General features: G+C 45.6%; 2 protein-coding genes across 5 annotated transcripts in view; one reads left to right on the top strand and one right to left on the bottom strand.

The window, feature by feature from the left end:
- Nucleotides 1–4,790, top strand: part of CTC1 (CST telomere replication complex component 1) — a 51,112-nt gene extending 46,322 nt beyond the window's left edge. For all 4 annotated transcript variants that reach the window (XM_081844821.1, XM_081844822.1, XM_081844820.1 and 1 more), the window contains 4 exons: nt 262–326; nt 1,619–1,784; nt 1,911–2,037; nt 2,954–4,790. In XM_081844821.1, the coding sequence (XP_081700947.1) occupies nt 262–326; nt 1,619–1,784; nt 1,911–2,037; nt 2,954–3,057 (462 nt within the window). In that variant the 3' untranslated portion in view covers nt 3,058–4,790. The remainder of the gene's footprint in view (nt 1–261; nt 327–1,618; nt 1,785–1,910; nt 2,038–2,953) is intronic.
- ATP6V1A (ATPase H+ transporting V1 subunit A) lies at nt 3,697–19,130 on the bottom strand. Its single transcript, XM_081845155.1, has 14 exons — nt 18,990–19,130; nt 17,403–17,531; nt 16,090–16,304; nt 15,784–15,921; nt 14,800–14,951; nt 14,014–14,176; nt 13,208–13,316; nt 12,474–12,596; nt 12,248–12,362; nt 10,375–10,438; nt 8,919–9,122; nt 8,322–8,416; nt 7,373–7,544; nt 3,697–5,998 (listed from the first exon to the last, which is right to left on the bottom strand). Exons 1-14 carry the CDS (start codon nt 19,069–19,071, stop codon nt 5,906–5,908), a joined length of 1,854 nt encoding a protein of 617 aa, XP_081701281.1. The 5' UTR covers nt 19,072–19,130; the 3' UTR covers nt 3,697–5,905.
- Nucleotides 19,131–19,443: the final 313 nt, after the last annotated feature.

Here is a 19,443-nt window from a genome sequence, read left to right as displayed (position 1 = left end):
TCCACTGTTTAGTTCAGAATATTTTTTCTTGTTTTCCTCTAAAAACTAGGTGCGTCTTATGGTCAGGAGCGAAAAATACAGTATTCTGTCCATGGTGTTCCCTCCTGTCCTTGTAAAATGTTATGTCTATCTATTCGCATTTTTGTGTGGAGAAAGCATTCAGTTGTAGGAACCCCGCACCTATATCCCGAAGGACATTTACTTGTTTACCACCTCAGTGAGAAGTGACCTGCGTTTGCCATCTTTCTCTCTCTCATCCAGGGAAGATGCAGCCAGTATAACCCACCTTGCCTGTCGCGTACAGGAGTGTGCAAGGCCCGTGCCAGGTGAGCACAGTGGATTAGATTCGAGGTGAATTTGCCTTCCACAATCTCCCTTTGATGTGGCTTTGAAGGTTCTGTTTCGTCAGAGTCAGGATTTGAATGCGATGTCTGTGCAGCCTGAGCAAGTCTCAAAGTTTGTCTGGTTTTTCTCAGTCCCTTTCAGCCCCTTCAGCCAAGTTTTCACCTGCCCCATACCTGACATGGTATATGGCACCAGGTATAGGGTAGGCGGGTGTGGCTTGGCCAAAAAGTCCCCATGGGCCAAATGCCAGAGTCGTCTAGGTCAGTGTTCCCCAACCTTGGGCGTCCAGCTGTTTTTGGACTACAGTTCCCATCATCCTTGACCACTGGTCTTGCTAGCGAGGGATGATGGGAGTTGTAGTCCAAAAACAGCTGGAGGCCCAAGGTTGGGGAACACTGGTCTAGGTGGTCTAGGGGAGGTTCCTCACTTGGACTGTACTGTAAGCCAGTTGAATAGACTGTCAGGCATGGAGAGTCCTCCTCTCCCTTCACTAACTTCACAAACAAGAAATAACAAGCAGTTTATAATTTATAGTTCTTTTATTCAAGCATCAGGTTGCAAGCAAAAATCCACATCCCTCCACAAGGAGAGCAGTTAGCTACTCTTAATCCTCCCACTTCTGTCTCCCGCAACATCCTAGGTGCCAACAGAAAGTCCCTCCTCCTCTTTGCGTCCTTTGTTCTCAAATATGGACAGACCTCCTAGTTCAGGGGTAGGCAACCTAAGGCCTGGGGGCCGGATGCGGTCCAGTCGCCTTCTCAATCCGGCCCACGGACGGTCCACCATGTTTTTACATGAGTAGAATGTGTGCTTTTATTTAAAATGCATCTCTGGGTTATTTGTGGGGCATAGGAATTCGTTCATTTCCCCCAAAAAATATAGTCCGGCCCCCCACATTGTCTGAAGGACAGTGGACCGGCTCACGGCTGAAAAAGGTTGCTGACCCCTGTTTTAGTTGGTGGGGAAGGAGGTTCCCCCACACTAATGACGTCTTGGCTATCTGCTCCCTCCCTTCTCTTTCCCTGGCTATTACCTCGTAGTTTTGTAACTCCTGTCTAAGCTGCTCTGCGTCTGTGTCTCTCGCTGCTTCTGAAACCACTGAAGACAAGGGTGGGTGGGTGAATCTTCCCCCTCCGGCTCCTCTTTGGAGTGAAGCTGATCTGTCTGAGAATGCATTCCCCAGTCCTCTGCCTCAGGCCATTCCCTGACATAGACAGACCACCATTCCGAGTCAGAATAATTTTGTGATCTCCTTACTCCTTCAAACCTTCAGAATCATAGTAGAAGATGGGACAAGCGAATTTGTGGTGGTATGCAAGAACCAACAGGTGCAGAAAGTGCTGGGTTTGAGCACCAAGGAGTGGGATGTTCTACAGAACCATGTTAAGAACACGGGCAGTATTGGCATTCAGCACAGTGAAGTTAATACGGCTCCTGGGGTGAGTGGTTTATTCTCCTCTGGTTGAACTGCTAAGCCCGTATCTGAATTACGAATTCTTCCTAGTGAGCTTCTCTGTGTATTTCACTTGCTCAGTACACTGCCAATCATCTTCTGTTTTTGATAGCAAACTGAGGAGCGTGAAGACCTGATCACCTGGTACTTGAGAAGCTTATGCAGAAGCCCAATTGTCTGTCGGCCTGTCCTGTTGACTTTCAGACCAGATAGAAAGCCCTCGGGAGATCACGAGGCAGGTATGTAGATATGTGTCCTCAATCTTATTGGAGCTGAGATGTCATGGACTTGTTGGATGCAGAGGAATGACGGGAGGAACCCTCAAAGGAAGAAAGCTCAGAGCCTGGAGAATGGTGGTGGGGCAATGATAAGTGCTCAGAGGGAGAAGACTGGGAAGAAGAGGCAACAGGGCTTAGTGAGCTGGGAGAGTCTGTGGCAGAGAGCAGTCCAGAATCAGAGGCAGAAGCTGAAGCAGGAGGATGGGGAGGGGAGAGTCCAAGAGGCAGAGATGAGTCAGGCTGGTGAAGAGTCCCAGTGTCTCTCCCTTCTGCTGCAACAAGCTCCCCTCCCTCCTAGTCTCCCAGAACCAGAAGAGGCATTAAGTGGTAGGAGCAAAGACAAGCACACAGGCACAATCTCTGATTGCTTGGAAAAAACCCTGGAGACTTAGGCAGCAGTGGAGAGGAAACTGCTTCATAGAGGGTAAAGACTGGCTGTGCCCATTAGGCCTGACACTCTGCCAAGTCTGTGCTGATTGTGTTTTTGCTAATAAAGGGTTAACCCCAACTTGCACAGTGTGATTTACTGCTGGCTTGCTTCTGACATGAACATACAAATCTCCACTGCTGAGGGAAGAAACTATGCATTTTTTAATAGGTTATGAAATGTCTTCTTGGGCAAAGCCTTGGGCAACACAGCGGGGTAAAGTAGTGGATAAAGTGTTGGACCTGGGAGAACAGGGTTCAAATTGCCACTCAACCATGAATCTCTTTGGGAGCCCACCTACGTGGCGCAGTATCTGCTTGGTTCTCTTGGTGTTGGTTTCTGCATGTTTTGTCTAGTACATTGGTGTCAAATCTCTTGGAATGGTAAGGGTTTTGGGAAACACAGTAAACCCAATTAAAGTTCTCTGTGTGTTTTTGTTTTTTCCCCAAGGCTTAGGACAGTTGAGGAGGTTTTTCTCCAATGGCTTGGAGTTCCTAAGTCAGACGAGGCAGCGGTGGAACTTGATGTGTCTGGATCTCCAGGAGGCGACATGAACACAAGGCTTGTAACAAAAGGCTGTACATCTCGGGTCTTACCCTGCTGCGGAAGAGAAATTACGACATTTCTGCTTCTTCCATGCAACCCATCATTTGGAGACACGTCATTTACGTTTCTCGTATAAAGTGCAGTAAATGTAATAAACAAATCTATTTTGTGGCTTTTTAAAGATACTCCTAATTGCTGTCGCAAAAATAACACTCATTTTAAACATCTAGCTTGTTTTTCTGTCATGCAGATATGATTATTAGTGTATTCTAGCCAATTTTTTGCAAATTCTGGCACTGACCGTTCTAGCTACTATGAATGCATAACATGCTAGTTTTTATTTTTGCTGAATAGTAGTTTGATATACATTCCGAGACTTTGATGAGTTTTGGGACGAGGGGAAGTCCATAGCTGAGAGCCCCTCAAAACACTTCCTTCACTTCTTGAGGTCTTGATTCATCAGAACTAAGAGGATTTCTGTGCAATCTTAAGGGTCATGTCAAAAACATGGGGACCGAGGTGCTCTCAGATTTGCTAAACAGGCTTTTTAAAAAATCTTTTCCACTAATCACTAAGTGGAAGCTGAGCCGTCTAGCTGAAAAAAATCCAGTGAACATTTTTGCTACATGAAGGAAGGACAGGTCAAGTATATTCTAAATCCATTTTTTATTCTCAGTTACTTCAACAATGTACACAGTTTCTAGCAACAGATAATGTACTTACTATACAGGCTTCCCCTCCCCTCCCCACCTTGTCCCATTCCTCCACTTTTTGGTGAACCAAGAATTTGCAGCAGCACAGTAAGTTATTTTTCTAACACTGAAAAACAGACACAAAACAAGGAGACAAAATATATATGAAACTGAACTGGCCAGTTTTAGGCAGGTACAGCACAATAAATAGACATCTTTATTTCAGATATAGTTCGTAAAATTTTACAGCATCCTCTTAAAGTAGTTATCGGTTTCATAGGCATGAAATGCTACAGCACAGTACAGTCAAATAGGTTTTCAGCAAAAGTGGGTTTTGCACAAATCATTCATACGCCACGCTTGAGGAAATTGACACTCAATGCAGAACCAACAGTAATGTCAAGATGCAGTTAGGTTTTAACTGGCATTTAACTTAAAGACAAGATACACCTGGGGGTTAGGAACCTAGAAACTTCCTGGCAATGTTATTTTATTTTTGGGTGGAGAGAGATATGGAGCATTTAACTTGTACAGGTGTCACCTGCAATTATAACCATTCTGCAACTAAGCAGGTTTTCTGCTGTTTAGAATAGGAAACTCACCCAGAAGGGGCATTGGGTGTTTTTTGCTAGGAACCCGTTTTTGCAGCAGTGACACAATGGCACTAGATGTTTATTCAGTGGAAACTAAGGTTCTTCTTCATTATTGAAACTGTAATCGGAACATGAGCGCTAGGAAAACTAACTTCTCGAAGGTGAGAAAATACTACCCTGCACACCAGAAGGTGACTGAGCAATATTGCCCAAGTGTCTTGCGACAAGACTAGCAGAGCAAATGTCCCAGAGTCATCAGCTCTGTAAAATAACAAATTCTCTATATTCTCTTACTCCACCACAGGGATGGGGAAACCTATGGGCTCAGCTGTTGTCTGCCTACAACTCCTATCATTCCTAACCACCAGCCATGCTACCTGAGACTGATAGGAGCTGGAGTCCAGTAAAATTCAGACAGCCAAAGGCTCCCCCATCTAGAGATGGGAAAGCCGGGGGGGAATCAGAAAAATTGAGGGGGGGACTAGGTCCACCCCCCATTTCCCCCCCAAAGCTGCCCCCCCAGAAAAAACGACTTTGGAGGAAAAATGGATCCCCTCCAATTTTTCCAGTTTTCCCCCAGACCTTCCCATCTCTACCCCCATCCCTACCCTATAACGTTAAGAACTACTGTTCCGCTATTCCAGTGATTGAAATAAACACAAAAATCCGAAGTAAAAAATGTGTGGCTTCCAATTTTGCTTTAATTGTTGCAGTAACTGTAAAGAATAACGCAGGCAAGGAGGCAGAGGAGGGGACAGCTGCCTTGGCCCACTGAAAAACAATTATTAAGTTTCTGCCTTAACCCACTGCATAGAGGGGAAAATATATATTAAGCTGCAGCACACAGAGATGTGACTTAATTTCTGTATTTGGGGGTGGAGATGATCTAGGAAGGGAGTGGAACCCATTACTAGCTGGAAGCATCCATGATTGTGAGTAATAAATGTAATCCGTATTTAAGGAAAATTGTGCTTCCTCAGATAAGATGAGCAGAAAGATTGCTGCTGGGCAGTCCTCTTTGCCCCACAAGCCTGCAAATTTTCAACACACTGGATGAAACAGGAAAATAGTGAAATAATATTGTAGCTAAGTGATTTTAAATATAGATTTGATTTTTTTTTTCAGGGTAGCAGCAGCAGCATCATTAAAGTACAATAAATAAATCCCATCTCTGATGCACCAGAATTGCCTCAACTGAATAGCAGTAATCCAGGAAAAGGGGTTCAAGTGCCCCAATGCCATCTATACATATACAGCAGCATATGTGGGTTTTTCTCTCCCCCAGAAAAACTCTTGAGCTCCCCTGGTTCTCTTCCAAAGAAAGGGAAACTGCTGGCTAAGAGGTCAAATCTGGTAAAGGAGACTTTCAACCTCAAAGGGACCTTTACAAAACCTGTTTTACGCTCTTAAGCTCAGATTTACACACACAAACACAAAGCTATCAAACTAAATGGGAATGTTTTCAAAGATAAAAGGAAATCTTCAGTGAAGTGTGCATCTTCTATCCATGGAAAAGCAAGAAGACGGAGATGAGGAACACACTCAGCTGGGGCTCCAGAAGAGTCGTGACTCTAGTCTTCCAAACTGCGGAATGCATTCTGCATGTCTTCAAAGAGCTGGGCGTAGTCTGCTTTGATCTTTGCCTCTCCATCTTTCACTGGGTCCTGAAATTGGACAGACCAAAACTCAGAAATTGCTGGGGCTTTGCGGTCCTTTGTCAGGAAGGAGGTTGCCAGGAGTATTTCCTTCCTAGGCAATTTCTACCCCCAGTGCCCATATATGAGCTTACATTTATCAATACAGTGGTGCCTTGGTACTCAAACAACTTGGAACCCAAACACTGCAAACCCGGAAGTAAGTGTTCTGGTTTGAGAACTTTTTTCAGAAGCCGAACATGCTTCACTTTGAGTGTTACGCTTCCAGTTTGAGTGCCACACTTCCGATTTTGGTGTTTTGCTGAGGTCTGTCTGTTTTTGCTATTTTGCATTTTTGTGGCTCTTTTTTTGTGACTTTGTGGAACCCAGTTCAACTACTGATTGATTGATTGATTGATTGACTGATTGATTGCGTGTCTGCAGTACACCGTTTATTGCTTTCATTTTATGGATCAATGGTCTTGTTAGATAGTAAAATTCATGTTAAATGGCTGTTTGAGAGGTTGTTGTTAATCGTCTGGAACGGATTGCTTTACTTTCTATGGGAAAGTGCACCTTGGTTTTGGAACGCTTTGGTTTTGGAACGGACTTCCGCAACGGATTAAGCTTGAGAACCAAGGTACCACTGTACGTGGGAGGCATTCTAATCTCCTCTTCCCATTGGATTGAGGTAACACAGTTTTAAACCACTGTCTGGATGGACTAGAAAAAAGCAAAACTGTCAGCGTGGACAACAGCCATGTTCATCCCAGAAACAGCCAACTGCGGCCATGGCAAGACTAGTCTAATCACTGATCTCAAATTGATAAATGAAATATGGCTTGTGGTCAGAGGAGGAGAGACTGTGGATCACTGTGACCACTAATGTAGCCCTTTCCTTAAGTTTTGTTATTTTTAAAAGGGGTAAGGCTCAACTGGAGACAATTTTAATCTTACTTTATAGCTCATGTCAAACGACCACATAATAACACAATGGCCATTATGCTCATTTGCCTTCAGTAGTAGTAAAGCTCTGCTGGATTAAATATTAATTACCTCTGGTCTATTTTGGTGGAATCCCGCAATGTGTTTTAAGTTTTTACTCTGCTAACTATACATTGGAAGCTGCTCTGGCTTATTTATTGAGTAGAATTGTATGACACAATAACCTGCTGGCAGTGGGAGTGAAGAATGGTATATGAAAATTGCCTACTTCATCTTTTTGTTTTCTCTTAAATATAAAAACACAACACTGCCAAGTTGGGCCTCAAATGCTTGCCAAGTTAAATAGGGGGCATTCTGACAATGTCCTCACGCTACCCAAAAATGGAGACCGCCTAACACAGCCAGGAGAAGGAATCTCGGTTTGTTTTGCTGTAACTCTCCCTCACGCAGAGGACATACCTTGAATTTCATTGATGTGAGTCGGTAAAGAATCTCATTCATGTTCTCTCTGATGATGGCCCAAGTGATCTTATTGTCACTCTGGGCAGTGGTCTCAACTGCTCGACGTGCCATATCATAAAAGGCGATCATGTTGGACAGTATTCCCACTGTCTTATAAAATGGGCAGAACCTAACAGAAAAAAGCAGAGGAGGCTTGCAAGTCCTGTTTGTCTTAAGGAAGCATTTGTGAATGAATAGGGTGAGCCTGTGACCTGGACTCAGGAACTCAAGTACTAACCATCACAAAAAAATGGCCAGGCTGCCCAGGTAGGGCAATCAGTGACGATTAACAGATATCCTGGCAGACAGGATTTCTGCTGTAGACCGCCTCCTTCTGTGATGTATGTATGATGTTTCAGGAGGTGGTCTTGGGCTACAGGGTGGGCAAAAGTCTATATAGGGGCTTGTGCACCATTGTTCAGGGTTCTCCTCCCTCCTGCGTGTGGTGAGTGGGGACCCTGTTGCAACAGTTCCTTTAATAAAGATCAGGCTTACTAGCTGCTTTGCTTCTCAATATTCTCTGGGTGGTCCCTGTTTTTTCCTACCAATAGGGAACCCACTTAAGGACTCTATATGGGCTCTGGAATACCCCATAAGGAAAAAGGAGCAGTTTTTCTTATAACACTACCATAAGCTCAACAGATTTCTACGGGTTAAGGAGTTCCAAGGCAGCTAAGCAAATCTGAAAGCTGTTCTTGCTCTTGCTTTCTGGAGATGACATTTTATTCTCGGCAGCAGATGAGTCATGGAACAGCAAACTGCTGCAGGAAGAGACCAAAATTCTAACGCCCTTCTTCCCCCATGAAAGTTAACTGGGAAAAGTCTAGCGTAAGACTGTCTACTTCTTCAGTGCCCATTTCAGCTCCTGAAACATCAGAAACTCTTGTGAAAATAGATAGCTGCAAACCTGTCATATGGAGTGTAGCCATTCTGTTGCAGGAAGTCATCTTTAATGAGCTTGGCAACTTCCAATGTAATTTTGTCTGTTTCTGCCAAGGAAGCCTAGAAGTGAAAGAGACTCGTTAGCTACCTGGCTCCCTGCTCCTCCTGATGTTACAGGTTCATTTATTTATTTTTTTATTTTAAAAATTCTCTAGTCCACCTGTTACTGAATCATCTGTCCGCCGTATTTCCCAACTACAACTTCTGTTCCGGCTTCTGATAACTTCCACATCTCCAGACGCTTCTCATTTACTCACTGCCAGTCCTTAACTGCTCACTCTAAGCCTTGTTTTGCCAATAAGGGAGAAAAATCCCCTTTGAGAGGGAGCGTATCACTTATAATTTGCATACCAGCACCTACCACTGTTTTAGATGCTAACTAAACCGTTTTAGTCCTGCTGCTATCCTCGCCCAAGTCCTTCACCCACCCCATTGATGCCAAGAGGCAGGCAGTGTCGCTGGACTGTATTGCATTATCCCACAGACATGCCTATAGCAGTTGAAAATATGGAGGAAAAATGTCTCCCCAAAACATCGCTCCCCCTGCCGCTCCTCTACTCACCTTCCCCACCAGCTGGACAATCTCTGCAAGATCCTCCTCTTCCTGCAAGATCTCCTTTGCTTTAGTCCTCAAGGGGACAAACTCTGGGAAGTGCTTGTCATAGTACTCGTCTAGAGCGCGCGTGTACTTGCTGTAGCTGATCAGCCAATTCACAGATGGGAAGTGCTTCCGCTGAGCAAGCTTCTTATCCAAGCCCCAGAACACCTGCCAAGCAACCAGGCTTTTATTCATTTAGTCTGCTTACAGACGGCTTGCTACACAATGCGGGTCTCTCTCCAAGCAGTTTGCAATAAGAAAGTCAGAGACTCTAAAATAACCAGGGGTCAAGGTCTCTAAAACATACAGCAGAGCAATAGACACCTACAGATAATATTAATAAATCACCACTGATAAAAAAATTGTTTTTAAAAGAAGAAATACTGACTTCTGATACAAACTAAAAACAATAAACAGTATAATCGCATGATCCAGAGATCAACTGTTGAGAAACCCCCAAGCGAAAAAGGCCATTTTTCATTCAGTGTCTAACACCGTCCAACAGTTGACGTACCAACTGAAGCTGACTCCTTGCTGCTGAGGTCATCTAATGACTACAACTGACCTTGGGGGTATCCTGAAACTATGTATAAGAGGGAGTGTAAAGGAAAAGGGGACCCCTGACCATTAGGTCCAGTTATGACTGACTCTGGGGTTGTGGCGCTCATCTCGCTTTACTGGCCGAGGGAGCCGGCATGACTAAGCCGCTTCTGGCGAACCAGAGCAGCACACGGAAACGCTATTTATCTTCCCGCTGGAGCGGTACCTATTTATCTACTTGCACTTTGACATGCTTTCAAACTGCTAGGTTGGCAGGAACTGGGACTGAGCAACAGGAGCTCACCCTGTTGTGGGGATTCGAACAGCCGACCTTCTGATCGGCCGACCTTCTGATCGGCGTCCCAGTCAAGAGGGAGTGTAACCCCATCCAAAACAGGAAGTTTCCCAACTCTTGAACCCAGGAACCATTCACCATAAGGATTCAGTTTCAGATGATTGGCTCTCACCTAGCCCATCAGCCCAGGTAATGCATGGCCCTGTCATGATTCAGATGTTAAAGAGAATCCCTCAAATATCAGCTCCCCTCTCCTTTCAGGGGTCCTGTGCCCTGGATATGCACTACGCCAAACTTCTGTTGCCCTCTAGCTAGGCAGAGTCAGTCTTGGGGTGGAGGGAAGACCCCACCCCCCTTTAATGGGGTACTTGCTAGAGACCCTTCCCCCTCAGCCCAAGAGAAGGTAACTCCCAGAAATAAGTGCTGCCCAACCACTAGAGAAAGGCATTTGGCCAAGACCCTGATGAGCCACTGTTGATAGTGGACAACGCTGGGCTAGATGAATCAAGTCACGTGGCACAGGCAGCAGAAGACCACTGGAAAGTGAAGCTTGCGTTCGGTTAAGGAACCAGAATCTCAACCTACCTGAACGATGCCCAGAGTAGCAGAAGTAACAGGGTCAGAGAAGTCGCCGCCCGGAGGAGATACACTGAGCACAGATAGGAAAGAAGGGAGGAGAGAGCGAGAGATGTCAGTGTTTATAAAAAAAATTAAAAAGGTTCTGACCTCCCTTTGTCGCCTCAGCCTGGTCCACGGACCCTTGTCGGCATAAAAGAGTCCACAAGGAAAGTATCCTTGCAGAGTACTTTCTGCTTTTATTTTTAAGAGACTTTCTGCAAAAAGCGACTGACCAACTGTACATACCTCAACACCAGCAGCTTTCACTAACTAACTAACTAACTAACCAACCAACTGACCAACCAACCCAACAACAAACTAACACTTCTCGCTGACCCAGCTTTTTAAGCATTAAAGAAACAGCGGCCAATTTTTAGTCATGACACGAGAGAGAGAGAGAGAGAGAGAGAGAGAGAGAGAGAGAGGGGGAGAAAGGGAGAGAGACATGAACAGCAGCAATAGACATTTCATGGGGAACGGCAGTTGTGTGACTTGGCAACTCGGTGCTCGGATTTGCACCCACCACACAACTTCTTCTGAAACACAATCTTGAGACAAGGGGATGGGGAAAATACCAAACCCAGATTTCATCCTCGATGCAGTGTTGTAAATCATAGTCTAGCATGAACCAGATGTTGTAGAAATAAGCCCAGTCCTTGGTACCATACCAAGGGTTAAGACTAATTCAGTGCAGTTACACACACACTCAAGCCACATTTATCATTTTACTCCTTTCTAGACCACAATGAAAATGTATCTATGTGGCGTGTAAGCACTCAAAGCATAACCATGAAATCAAAGCGAAATATTTTAAAGAAGCAGGAACACAGAACGGGTCACCTGGCGAGAAGATTATCAAACACAATAAATGTAATTCAGTAAAAACAACAGGTCCACAGCAGTCTAGGACTCAGCATCAGATCCACCCCCAGTGACACTCTTCAGCTCTTTAGAGCAATGCCCAGTATAAGTCTGGAAGGATAAAGATGGTTGTGTGATGTCAGAAAATAGCCAAAATCTTGTGACGGAGGTTGTTTCATAGTTGGGGTGCCACCACAGAAAAGGCCCCATCCCCACACAATGTGCTCCAGGAATAGGTAGGACAACAAGGGCCTCTTCAGCAGATCTTGATAGAGGGCGAGGTTGATACAAGGAGAGGCACTCCTAATATTTAAATCAGGTTTAGGGAACCAGCGGCCCTCCAGCTGATCTGACAACAACTCCCACCATCCCTGACCACTGACCAGTGCTGGCTGGGAATGATGGGACTTGTAGTCCAACGACTTGTTGAGGGCCACAGGTTCCCCATCCATGACTTACTCCTTTTTTGAAGCTGCAGTGAAAATCAAGTAGGCTCAGCGAAAGCAGCCGTAACACAGACACATCAAAGCTGCCTGGGTCAGACTAATGAGATTCTAATTGAAGATCTTTATCCAGTTTTGAAGAAGAAAGCACAAAGAGATAGGGTGGTTATCCCCACGCATTCTCTAGAAATGGCCTGGTAATCCTACAGGTTCAAATTCTGACATGGGTGCTGCATAGTTGGTTCCACTAAAGCAGCTTGCTCTGGATTCCACCTTCCCTAGCATGGCAGAGAATCAACAAACTGAAGACTGAATGTCTCCCTCTGGCTTTGTCATCCTCCACTGACTAGTCCTGGGCTTGGCCTTCCCTGCCTTGCTTCCTATGACTAAACCCTTGTGCCACATCTGACCCTGACTTATCTATTTCCAGCCTCTGACTTGCCCTCCTTATGTAGCTCCTCGGGAGACAGGGAATGCTCTGCTTTGCACAAGACAGACCTTGCAAACGAAGGACCAAGGGGCTTTGCCATACTTACGCTCCCACAATGCTGACGCTCCCTTCCCTCTCTGGGTTCCCCAGACACTTCACTCTGCCGGCCCGTTCATAGAAAGAAGCCAAGCGGGCACCGAGATAGGCTGGATAACCGCTATCTGCAGACGTCAACACAGACAAATGGAAAGTTAGCTTCCCCAACCACAGGAAGGATCAGGGCCTTTGTTGGATAAACCTCCCAAGGCGGTCGTCAGAAGCAGAAGGCCTACCAGCAGGCATCTCAGCGAGGCGTCCCGAAATTTCTCGAAGGGCCTCCGCCCATCGGGATGTAGAGTCAGCCATCATACTGACATTGTAGCCCATGTCGCGGAAATACTCAGACAAGGTGATCCCTACAAAAGAACAAGAACTGCAGGTCAGAGGGGGCCGCTAGGGGCTCCTGGGAAGATGGCCGACAACACTATCTCTCTGGCTCACATGAGGTAATTTAGGGGCTGATTATGGGAGTACATCAGCCTCCCGATTTCTTCCCAGGGGATGGGCACATGTCTTCTGGAATGGTGAGGGGAGGGCGAGGAACTGAGGTAGATACTGAGGTGGAGACAAGGTGCATGTAAAATAAATATCCATGTCAGTCCTCATCCCTTGAGCTGCACAATGGGGATCTCTGATCCTAATGAAGGGGCCTAGAGCGCCAGTATTTGGAAAAGAGGCCACTGGCACTGGGGTGGAGGGAGACAGGGTACCTGCCGAAACTCTGGCCTAGCTCCAAAACCTTCCCAATTGAGGTTCTGCCCAGGCAGAGCGACTGCAGAAACCACAAAGGAGAACCAGTGGGAGGTAATTTGCTACAGGCACCAATCTCTTCTACAGCAAATAGCAAGTCTTAAGCACAGAGTAAAATCCTTAATGATAAACTTAAGGACTGTCTGCACTGCCTTTGGCTGAAAAACCAGGAAAGATGCATGAGTCCCAAATAGCCTTTTGTATTCTCAACTCTTACCGGTGTAGATGGAAGCTTCCCTGGCAGCCACAGGCATGTTGGAGGTGTTTGCTACCAGAGCAGTCCTCTTCATAATGCTTTCGACCTTGCCATCAACCTCCATTGTCAGCTGCAAAGGCAAGAGAAACAGGACTGGAAATCCACTGGAAAATATGCAGGCAGTAAGAGGCTCATTTGACAAAATTTGGAGAAATAACAGGGTTGCAAATTAATTGGTCCAAATCAGAGATGATGATATTTAACTATGATGAAAAGAGACAGACAGACAGACAGACAGACAGACAGACAGACAGAAGAAGCATGCACACAAAACCTCCACAGGTAGATGAAGCACCTTGCTCCAGACCTTTGCTATCCGTGAGTGGGGATGAGAACAGAAGGATGGAGGTTAACATACTCAGCCCCCGCTCTCCCTGCTCACGTGTTATGTTTTACATGAGAGCAGAACATCTAAATAAGGCTAATGGCATGAATTCTTCTAAATGTAGGTATGAAGGGTCATCAGCAGACATTGAAATTCAATTACAGCAAGAGTCCTAACTGGACTGCTTCAACATTTCACTTCCAAACTCAGGGCTGCCCGATATTCCTATTCACATGTGCTCCACGGTTTGTGGAGAAAACGAAAATGGAATAGTAAGATTACCCCTTATAGCTTTGTTTACTCAATTTAAGTCAAGCTAAATTGACTTGGACATTAATGCCCTCCCCAAATCCACATACTTTGCTTAGATTACAACTGCATTGAGGCACGAAGACCACCGTCTACGTTTTGCTTGAACAGCATTTCCATACCCAATACTGACCTCTGGGAAGTCTCTGAGGACTTCAGACATTTCATTTCCTCGTTCCCCACAGCCTACGTATATGATAACATCACTGTTGGAATATTTGGACAGAGACTGAGAAATCACAGTCTTTCCGCAGCCAAAAGCCCCAGGAATAGCCGTCGTGCCTCCTTGAACACACCTAAAGGAAGAATATAGACTGGATTAGTATGTTAACTCGGAGGGAAAGACACAATGGAGAAACAGATAGAAGAGAAGTGCAACATATATTTTAAAACTGGCACAAGCCCCAATATTTAAAGAGGACATGTTGAATCTGACCATTTAAGGTACCCTGCCCTACTCCAGCAGTATTTAAAATGTCAGAAGAGTAGCTGTACCCTGTGAGCACTCTTAATGAACTTTGAAAGCCACTTTGGAGTGCTTTCAGCTAAAGAGTGAAATAAAAATGTTTCAAAGAAATATGGGTCTGTTATAGCAAAAACAGAAACCTTTGCTCTTGCTTCTATGTAAACTGGCAGTTCGCATGGGCTGTATAGGTTTGCTCGTTCTTGCCCAAACCCTTTCCCCTCTATATGCAACGATTTAAACAGAAAACACAACCGAAGACGTGGTTCAGCATTAATAGAAAGATCTTCAGCTTTTTAATATTAAAATCTTTATTGTGGTTTTAGTGCTCTAAGCATTGCACATACCGTTATTCCAGTTATGCTGTCAGCGACAGTTCTACTATACATAACTGGAGAACTTTTCTACTAAAAGAAGCAGCAAAAAACAGACTTTGCAATCATTGTTGCTACTTACGGAAAGAGGGCATCAAGGACTCTCTGACCAGTTAAGAGAGGGTGATTGGCGGGCAACTTTTCTGTGACAGGACGGACTTGCCGTACAGGCCAGACCTGGACCATAGTGAATTTCTCCTTCACTCCCTCAAACTCCAGCTCCAACACAACATCCTGCAAGAGGGAGGTGAAACCAAGAACAAACAAGATGTACTGGAAGCTCTGCTGGCAAAAAGTCAGCTAGGACGACGGCATGCTGCTGACTTCAGCAAAGCAGACAGGAAGCAAAGCGGTCTGCTGGTGGTGGTAGGTCCTGTGTCAAGCCACCTCTGCAAGCTGCCTCCATGACAGCAATTTTGGCATCCCTCAAGCAACCCTTATCTGCCAGGAATTTGTGGAAGTCAGTAGGACTCCCTGGTGGTGGAGAGACAGAGGGAATTTTACCAAGCCGGGTAACCTGTCTCTTCCCTGCCCAAGAGATTGCACATTCTGCACAAGTGCTGAGGCAGTGCTTGTAGAATATGGAGATCTGCCGGAAGGTCCACAGTTGTCTATACAGAGGGCATAACAGAGTGCATGACCTCATAACAGAGCATGGGAGTTTTTCTTGCACATTAAGTGTATCAGTGAAGTTGAGTCTATCGTACCTTCACCACCTCCTTCCCTAATCAGGCCCAATTTTGACACACACACACACACACACACACACACACACACACACACGTGTCCTGGCTGCTGGGAAAGCCAGCCCAGCCAAGGCAAGAACGCAGGTGCTGGAAAAGGGAGAATGAGAGCAGAGTTTTTCCTCTAGCTCCACTGGCTCCCCCAACTTAAAACACAGACCTGCAGAGACTCCATCGTTTGAGCAAGAGCAAAAATTTATGAAATGGGAAGTGTTTCCTCCACTGTGCTACCATGTCTGAAGCAGTTCACACAAAACCCGGCATCATGCCAGGACAAAACATTAGACAGCGGAGAAAAACTTATTATTTGCAGAAAAACTTACAGATGTGTCGTAATTCCCAGGTGGAGCGATGTACGTCACCGTCCCCCTGTTTCGCGGGGGCAACATGATCTTGTGTTTGATAAGAGAGTTTTCAGTCACTAGGCCATAAATATCACCACCTGTGATATGACTGCCAACCTGCAAGTCAAAGAAACTGCTAATATTAATATACAGAGGTATCATATGTCCACAGTAGGAGATGCACTAAAAACATTATGGATACCCAACTGCAAAGCGGGTCAATTCAGGTTGGTCAAAACGCTGCCAAAATACAATCAACAGCAAACATGTTCTCCGTTAACTTACCCGCAGGTTTTTGACAGGCGAGAAGTCCCATTTGAGATCTCTGCTCAGAGCTGTCACATTGACTCCTCGGGGGATGTAAATGCTCTGGGTTTGAGTGCTGATGTCTGACAGAGGCCTCTGAATACCGTCAAAAATGGCTCCCATGATTCCGGGGCCAAGCTCCACCGAGAGGGGCTTGCCAGTACGAAGTACAGGGTCTCCTACAGAAACACCAGCTAAACAATTGGTTAAGGAAGGAATCCTAAAGGGGGTGTCCAAGCTAACTAGAAATGTATTAACTGGTTCACTAACCAATTACCCTTCATGGTGGGCCACAAAAAACATCTTGCAACAGAACTCAGGTTTCAGCCAACGGCTCCCATTCTGGGAGGGAGAAAAACATTTTGATGAGCCAACAAGTACAGTCATACCTTGGTTCTCGAACAGAATGCGTTCCGAGAGTCCGGAACTGTTCGAAAACCAAGGCGCGGCTTCCAATTGACTGCAGGAGCGTCCTGCAACCAATTGGAAACCAAGACGGATGTTCGGCTTCCAAAAATTGTTCAAAAACTGGAACACTCACTTCCAGATTTCGATTGTTTGGGAGCCGATTTGTTCAGGAGCCAAGGCGTTTGAGATCCAAGGTACGACTGTATTTTCAGACATTCCAGAGAATAGCAACAAAGTTGTTTCAACTCCAGAGGTCTTTGACTTAACATAAACCATCCCAGAGAGTTTAGCAAGCCAATGTGGTTCTGAAGGTGGGCAGAATAAAGGTTGGTGCTACTTTTTGCCTCCTCCTGGGAAAAAGGAAATGAGTCGCAGGCCATACTAAAATGAACTGTATAATTCTGATAAACCTAGTGTGATATGAGTCTCTCTAACCTTCTACACATAATCCTTGTTTAGCTTACTTGTTTATACTTGTGATTTATTTATTTTTACTATTTCAAATACAAAATACAATTGTAAACCAAGAAAACTTTAATAATAATAATAAAGAGCTAGGGTTTTGTTTTTTTGTTTTTTAAAAAATACAAAATACAAAATGAATTGCTCAGTTCCCCAGGCAGATAGGATTATTCCCAATATGGATGGGGTTCCACTTGCCCTTAGGGATCAAACTAGCAATCTGGAAGTAATTTCAGACCAAGAATGGTGTTCTGGTGTCTAGGCAATAACTTTGGCCCAGAAGCTTTGGCTGGTTCACCAAGTGCACCCACTACTTGAAACCAAGGATCTTGGCTCCCACTGAAGTCATCATCCCGTTTTCATTTTTACTCCACTCAACATACCCCTGAACGGAAGAAATCACACACCAGCCAAAAGGATACAGGTTTCCTCATATACCTGAATAGTTGCCATGTCGCCCTCCAGCCGGATAATTTCTCCGACAAGTTCACAGTGGCCAACTCGGACCAGTTCATACATAGCTGCACCTGCCATGTTGCAGGCAGTGACAACTAGGGAAAACAAAATAAAGAGATGAATGCAGGTTCAACTGTGATTTCCCATTGGTAGGTAAAGGTAAAGGGACCCCTGACTATTAGGTCCAACTCTGGGGTTGTGGCACTCATCTCGCTTTACTGGCTGAGGGAGCCGGCGTACAGCTTCCGGGTCATGTGGCCAGCATGACTAAGCCGCTTCTGGCGAACCAGAGCAGCGCACGGAAACGCCATTTACCTTCCCGCCGGAGTGGTACCTATTGATCTACTTGCACTTTGACGTGCTTTCGAACTGCTAGGTTGGCAGGAGCTGGGACCGAGCAACTGGAGCTCACCCTGTCGCGGGGATTTGAACCGCCGACCTTCTGATCGGCAAGTCCTAGGCTCCGTGGTTTAACCCACAGCGCCAGCGCATCCCTTCCCGTTGGTAGGAAGGGACAATTCAGTAGCTTTGCATTTTTAAATTTCTGCAGATATAGTGTTTTGTTTGCAACTGGAAGTAGAGCCCCAAATATTTCTGTAACGCATGAAAGACTCCTATTACTGAAGTGGTAAGGGAACCACGTGTTTGGGCTTCTCGGCTGCGAGTCCTGGAAGACCTGCTCCCTGTCTTGCTAGCCTTTTCCAACTGGCCTGGGCGGGTGGGGGCCGACTTACCAAAGCTACAAAATCTGGGGCTGCTGAGCAGACGAGTGGGCCGAGGTGTCATTTAGGGAGTTTTGTGGGGATAGCAGTTGTTGCTGCTATTGATATTAATCTTCGCATCTTTATTTTAGATCTTATGATTTATATGGAAATGTTCAATTTGGTTCTGTACTTTTTGATGCTTTGCTTTATAACTACTTTCGCCATGTTTGTAATTATTCATTTCCGTTTTGCAAGCCGCCTCGAGAATGGTTTGAACTGTGGAAAGGCGGTCCACAATTAGAATGATGCATGTATGTTCCTTCCTTAAAGAAAGGTGGATGGCAGGAAGCAGGGTTCTAGCCTAGCCTTCTCCCTGGCATGCTACTTTGTAGAGCAATTTTTGTGTGTGTGCAGAGGAGAATACTGTCATGAGGTCACAGAATCATAAAGATGGAAAGCTGGAAAAACCACAAAGCCTAGTCCAACCCCTGCAATGAAGGAAACTTTTGCCCAGCCTGGGGCTCGAACCCATGACCTTGAGATTTGCAGTTAAGACGTGCAGTAAGGTCAGCAAGAAAGGAGATGGCTGGTGGTTCCTAATGTCACAAAAGCCCTGATGTTTCTCAAAAGCAGGGGGTGGGATCAATCTATGCAGATTTGCACTTCCTTGAGAAAGGGGGCGTTTAAGGGACTCTGTCAGGTGAAAGGATGCAGGTTCCCAAATGACTCCTATCATCCTGTCCAGAGCTTTCAGACCATGCCCCTCCTGGACACGACTATGGAAGATACTTCTTTCTAAGCACCATTTCACTGCTGCTCGTTTAAAGTAGACATACCAAGGGCACTTACCAGGTCCTGAAACTCCAAAGACATAGCCAAAGGCATCCTCTCTGTCTTCATCACGTACTTTGGGAAGTTTGGAGAAATCCATCTTTACTGTCCAGCTAGCTGAGAAGAAGGGGGAGAGAAAAGTCTAGTTTGAATGTTTGGTTAAAGGTAAAGGTAAAGGGACCCCTGACGATTAGGCCCAGTCGTGACTGACTCTGGGGTTGCGGCGCTCATCTCGCTTTACTGGCCGAGGGAGCTGGCGTACAGCTTCCGGGTCATGTGGCCAGCATGACTAAGCTGCTTTCTGGTGAACCAGAGCAGCGCACGGAAACGCCATTTACCTTCCCACCGGAGTGGTACCTATTGATCTACTTGCACTGGTGTGCTTTCGAACTGATATGTTGGCAGGAGCAGGGACTGAGCAACAGCTCACCCCGGTGCGGGGATTCGAACCGCCAGCCTTCTGACTGGCAAG

This window comes from Podarcis erhardii (assembly GCF_964252035.2).
Source record: "Podarcis erhardii genome assembly, chromosome: 17".
Taxonomy (NCBI): Eukaryota; Metazoa; Chordata; class Lepidosauria; order Squamata; family Lacertidae; genus Podarcis; species Podarcis erhardii.
Note: the sequence above shows the minus strand (reverse complement) of the source record. Positions and strands in the feature narration are given on the sequence as shown.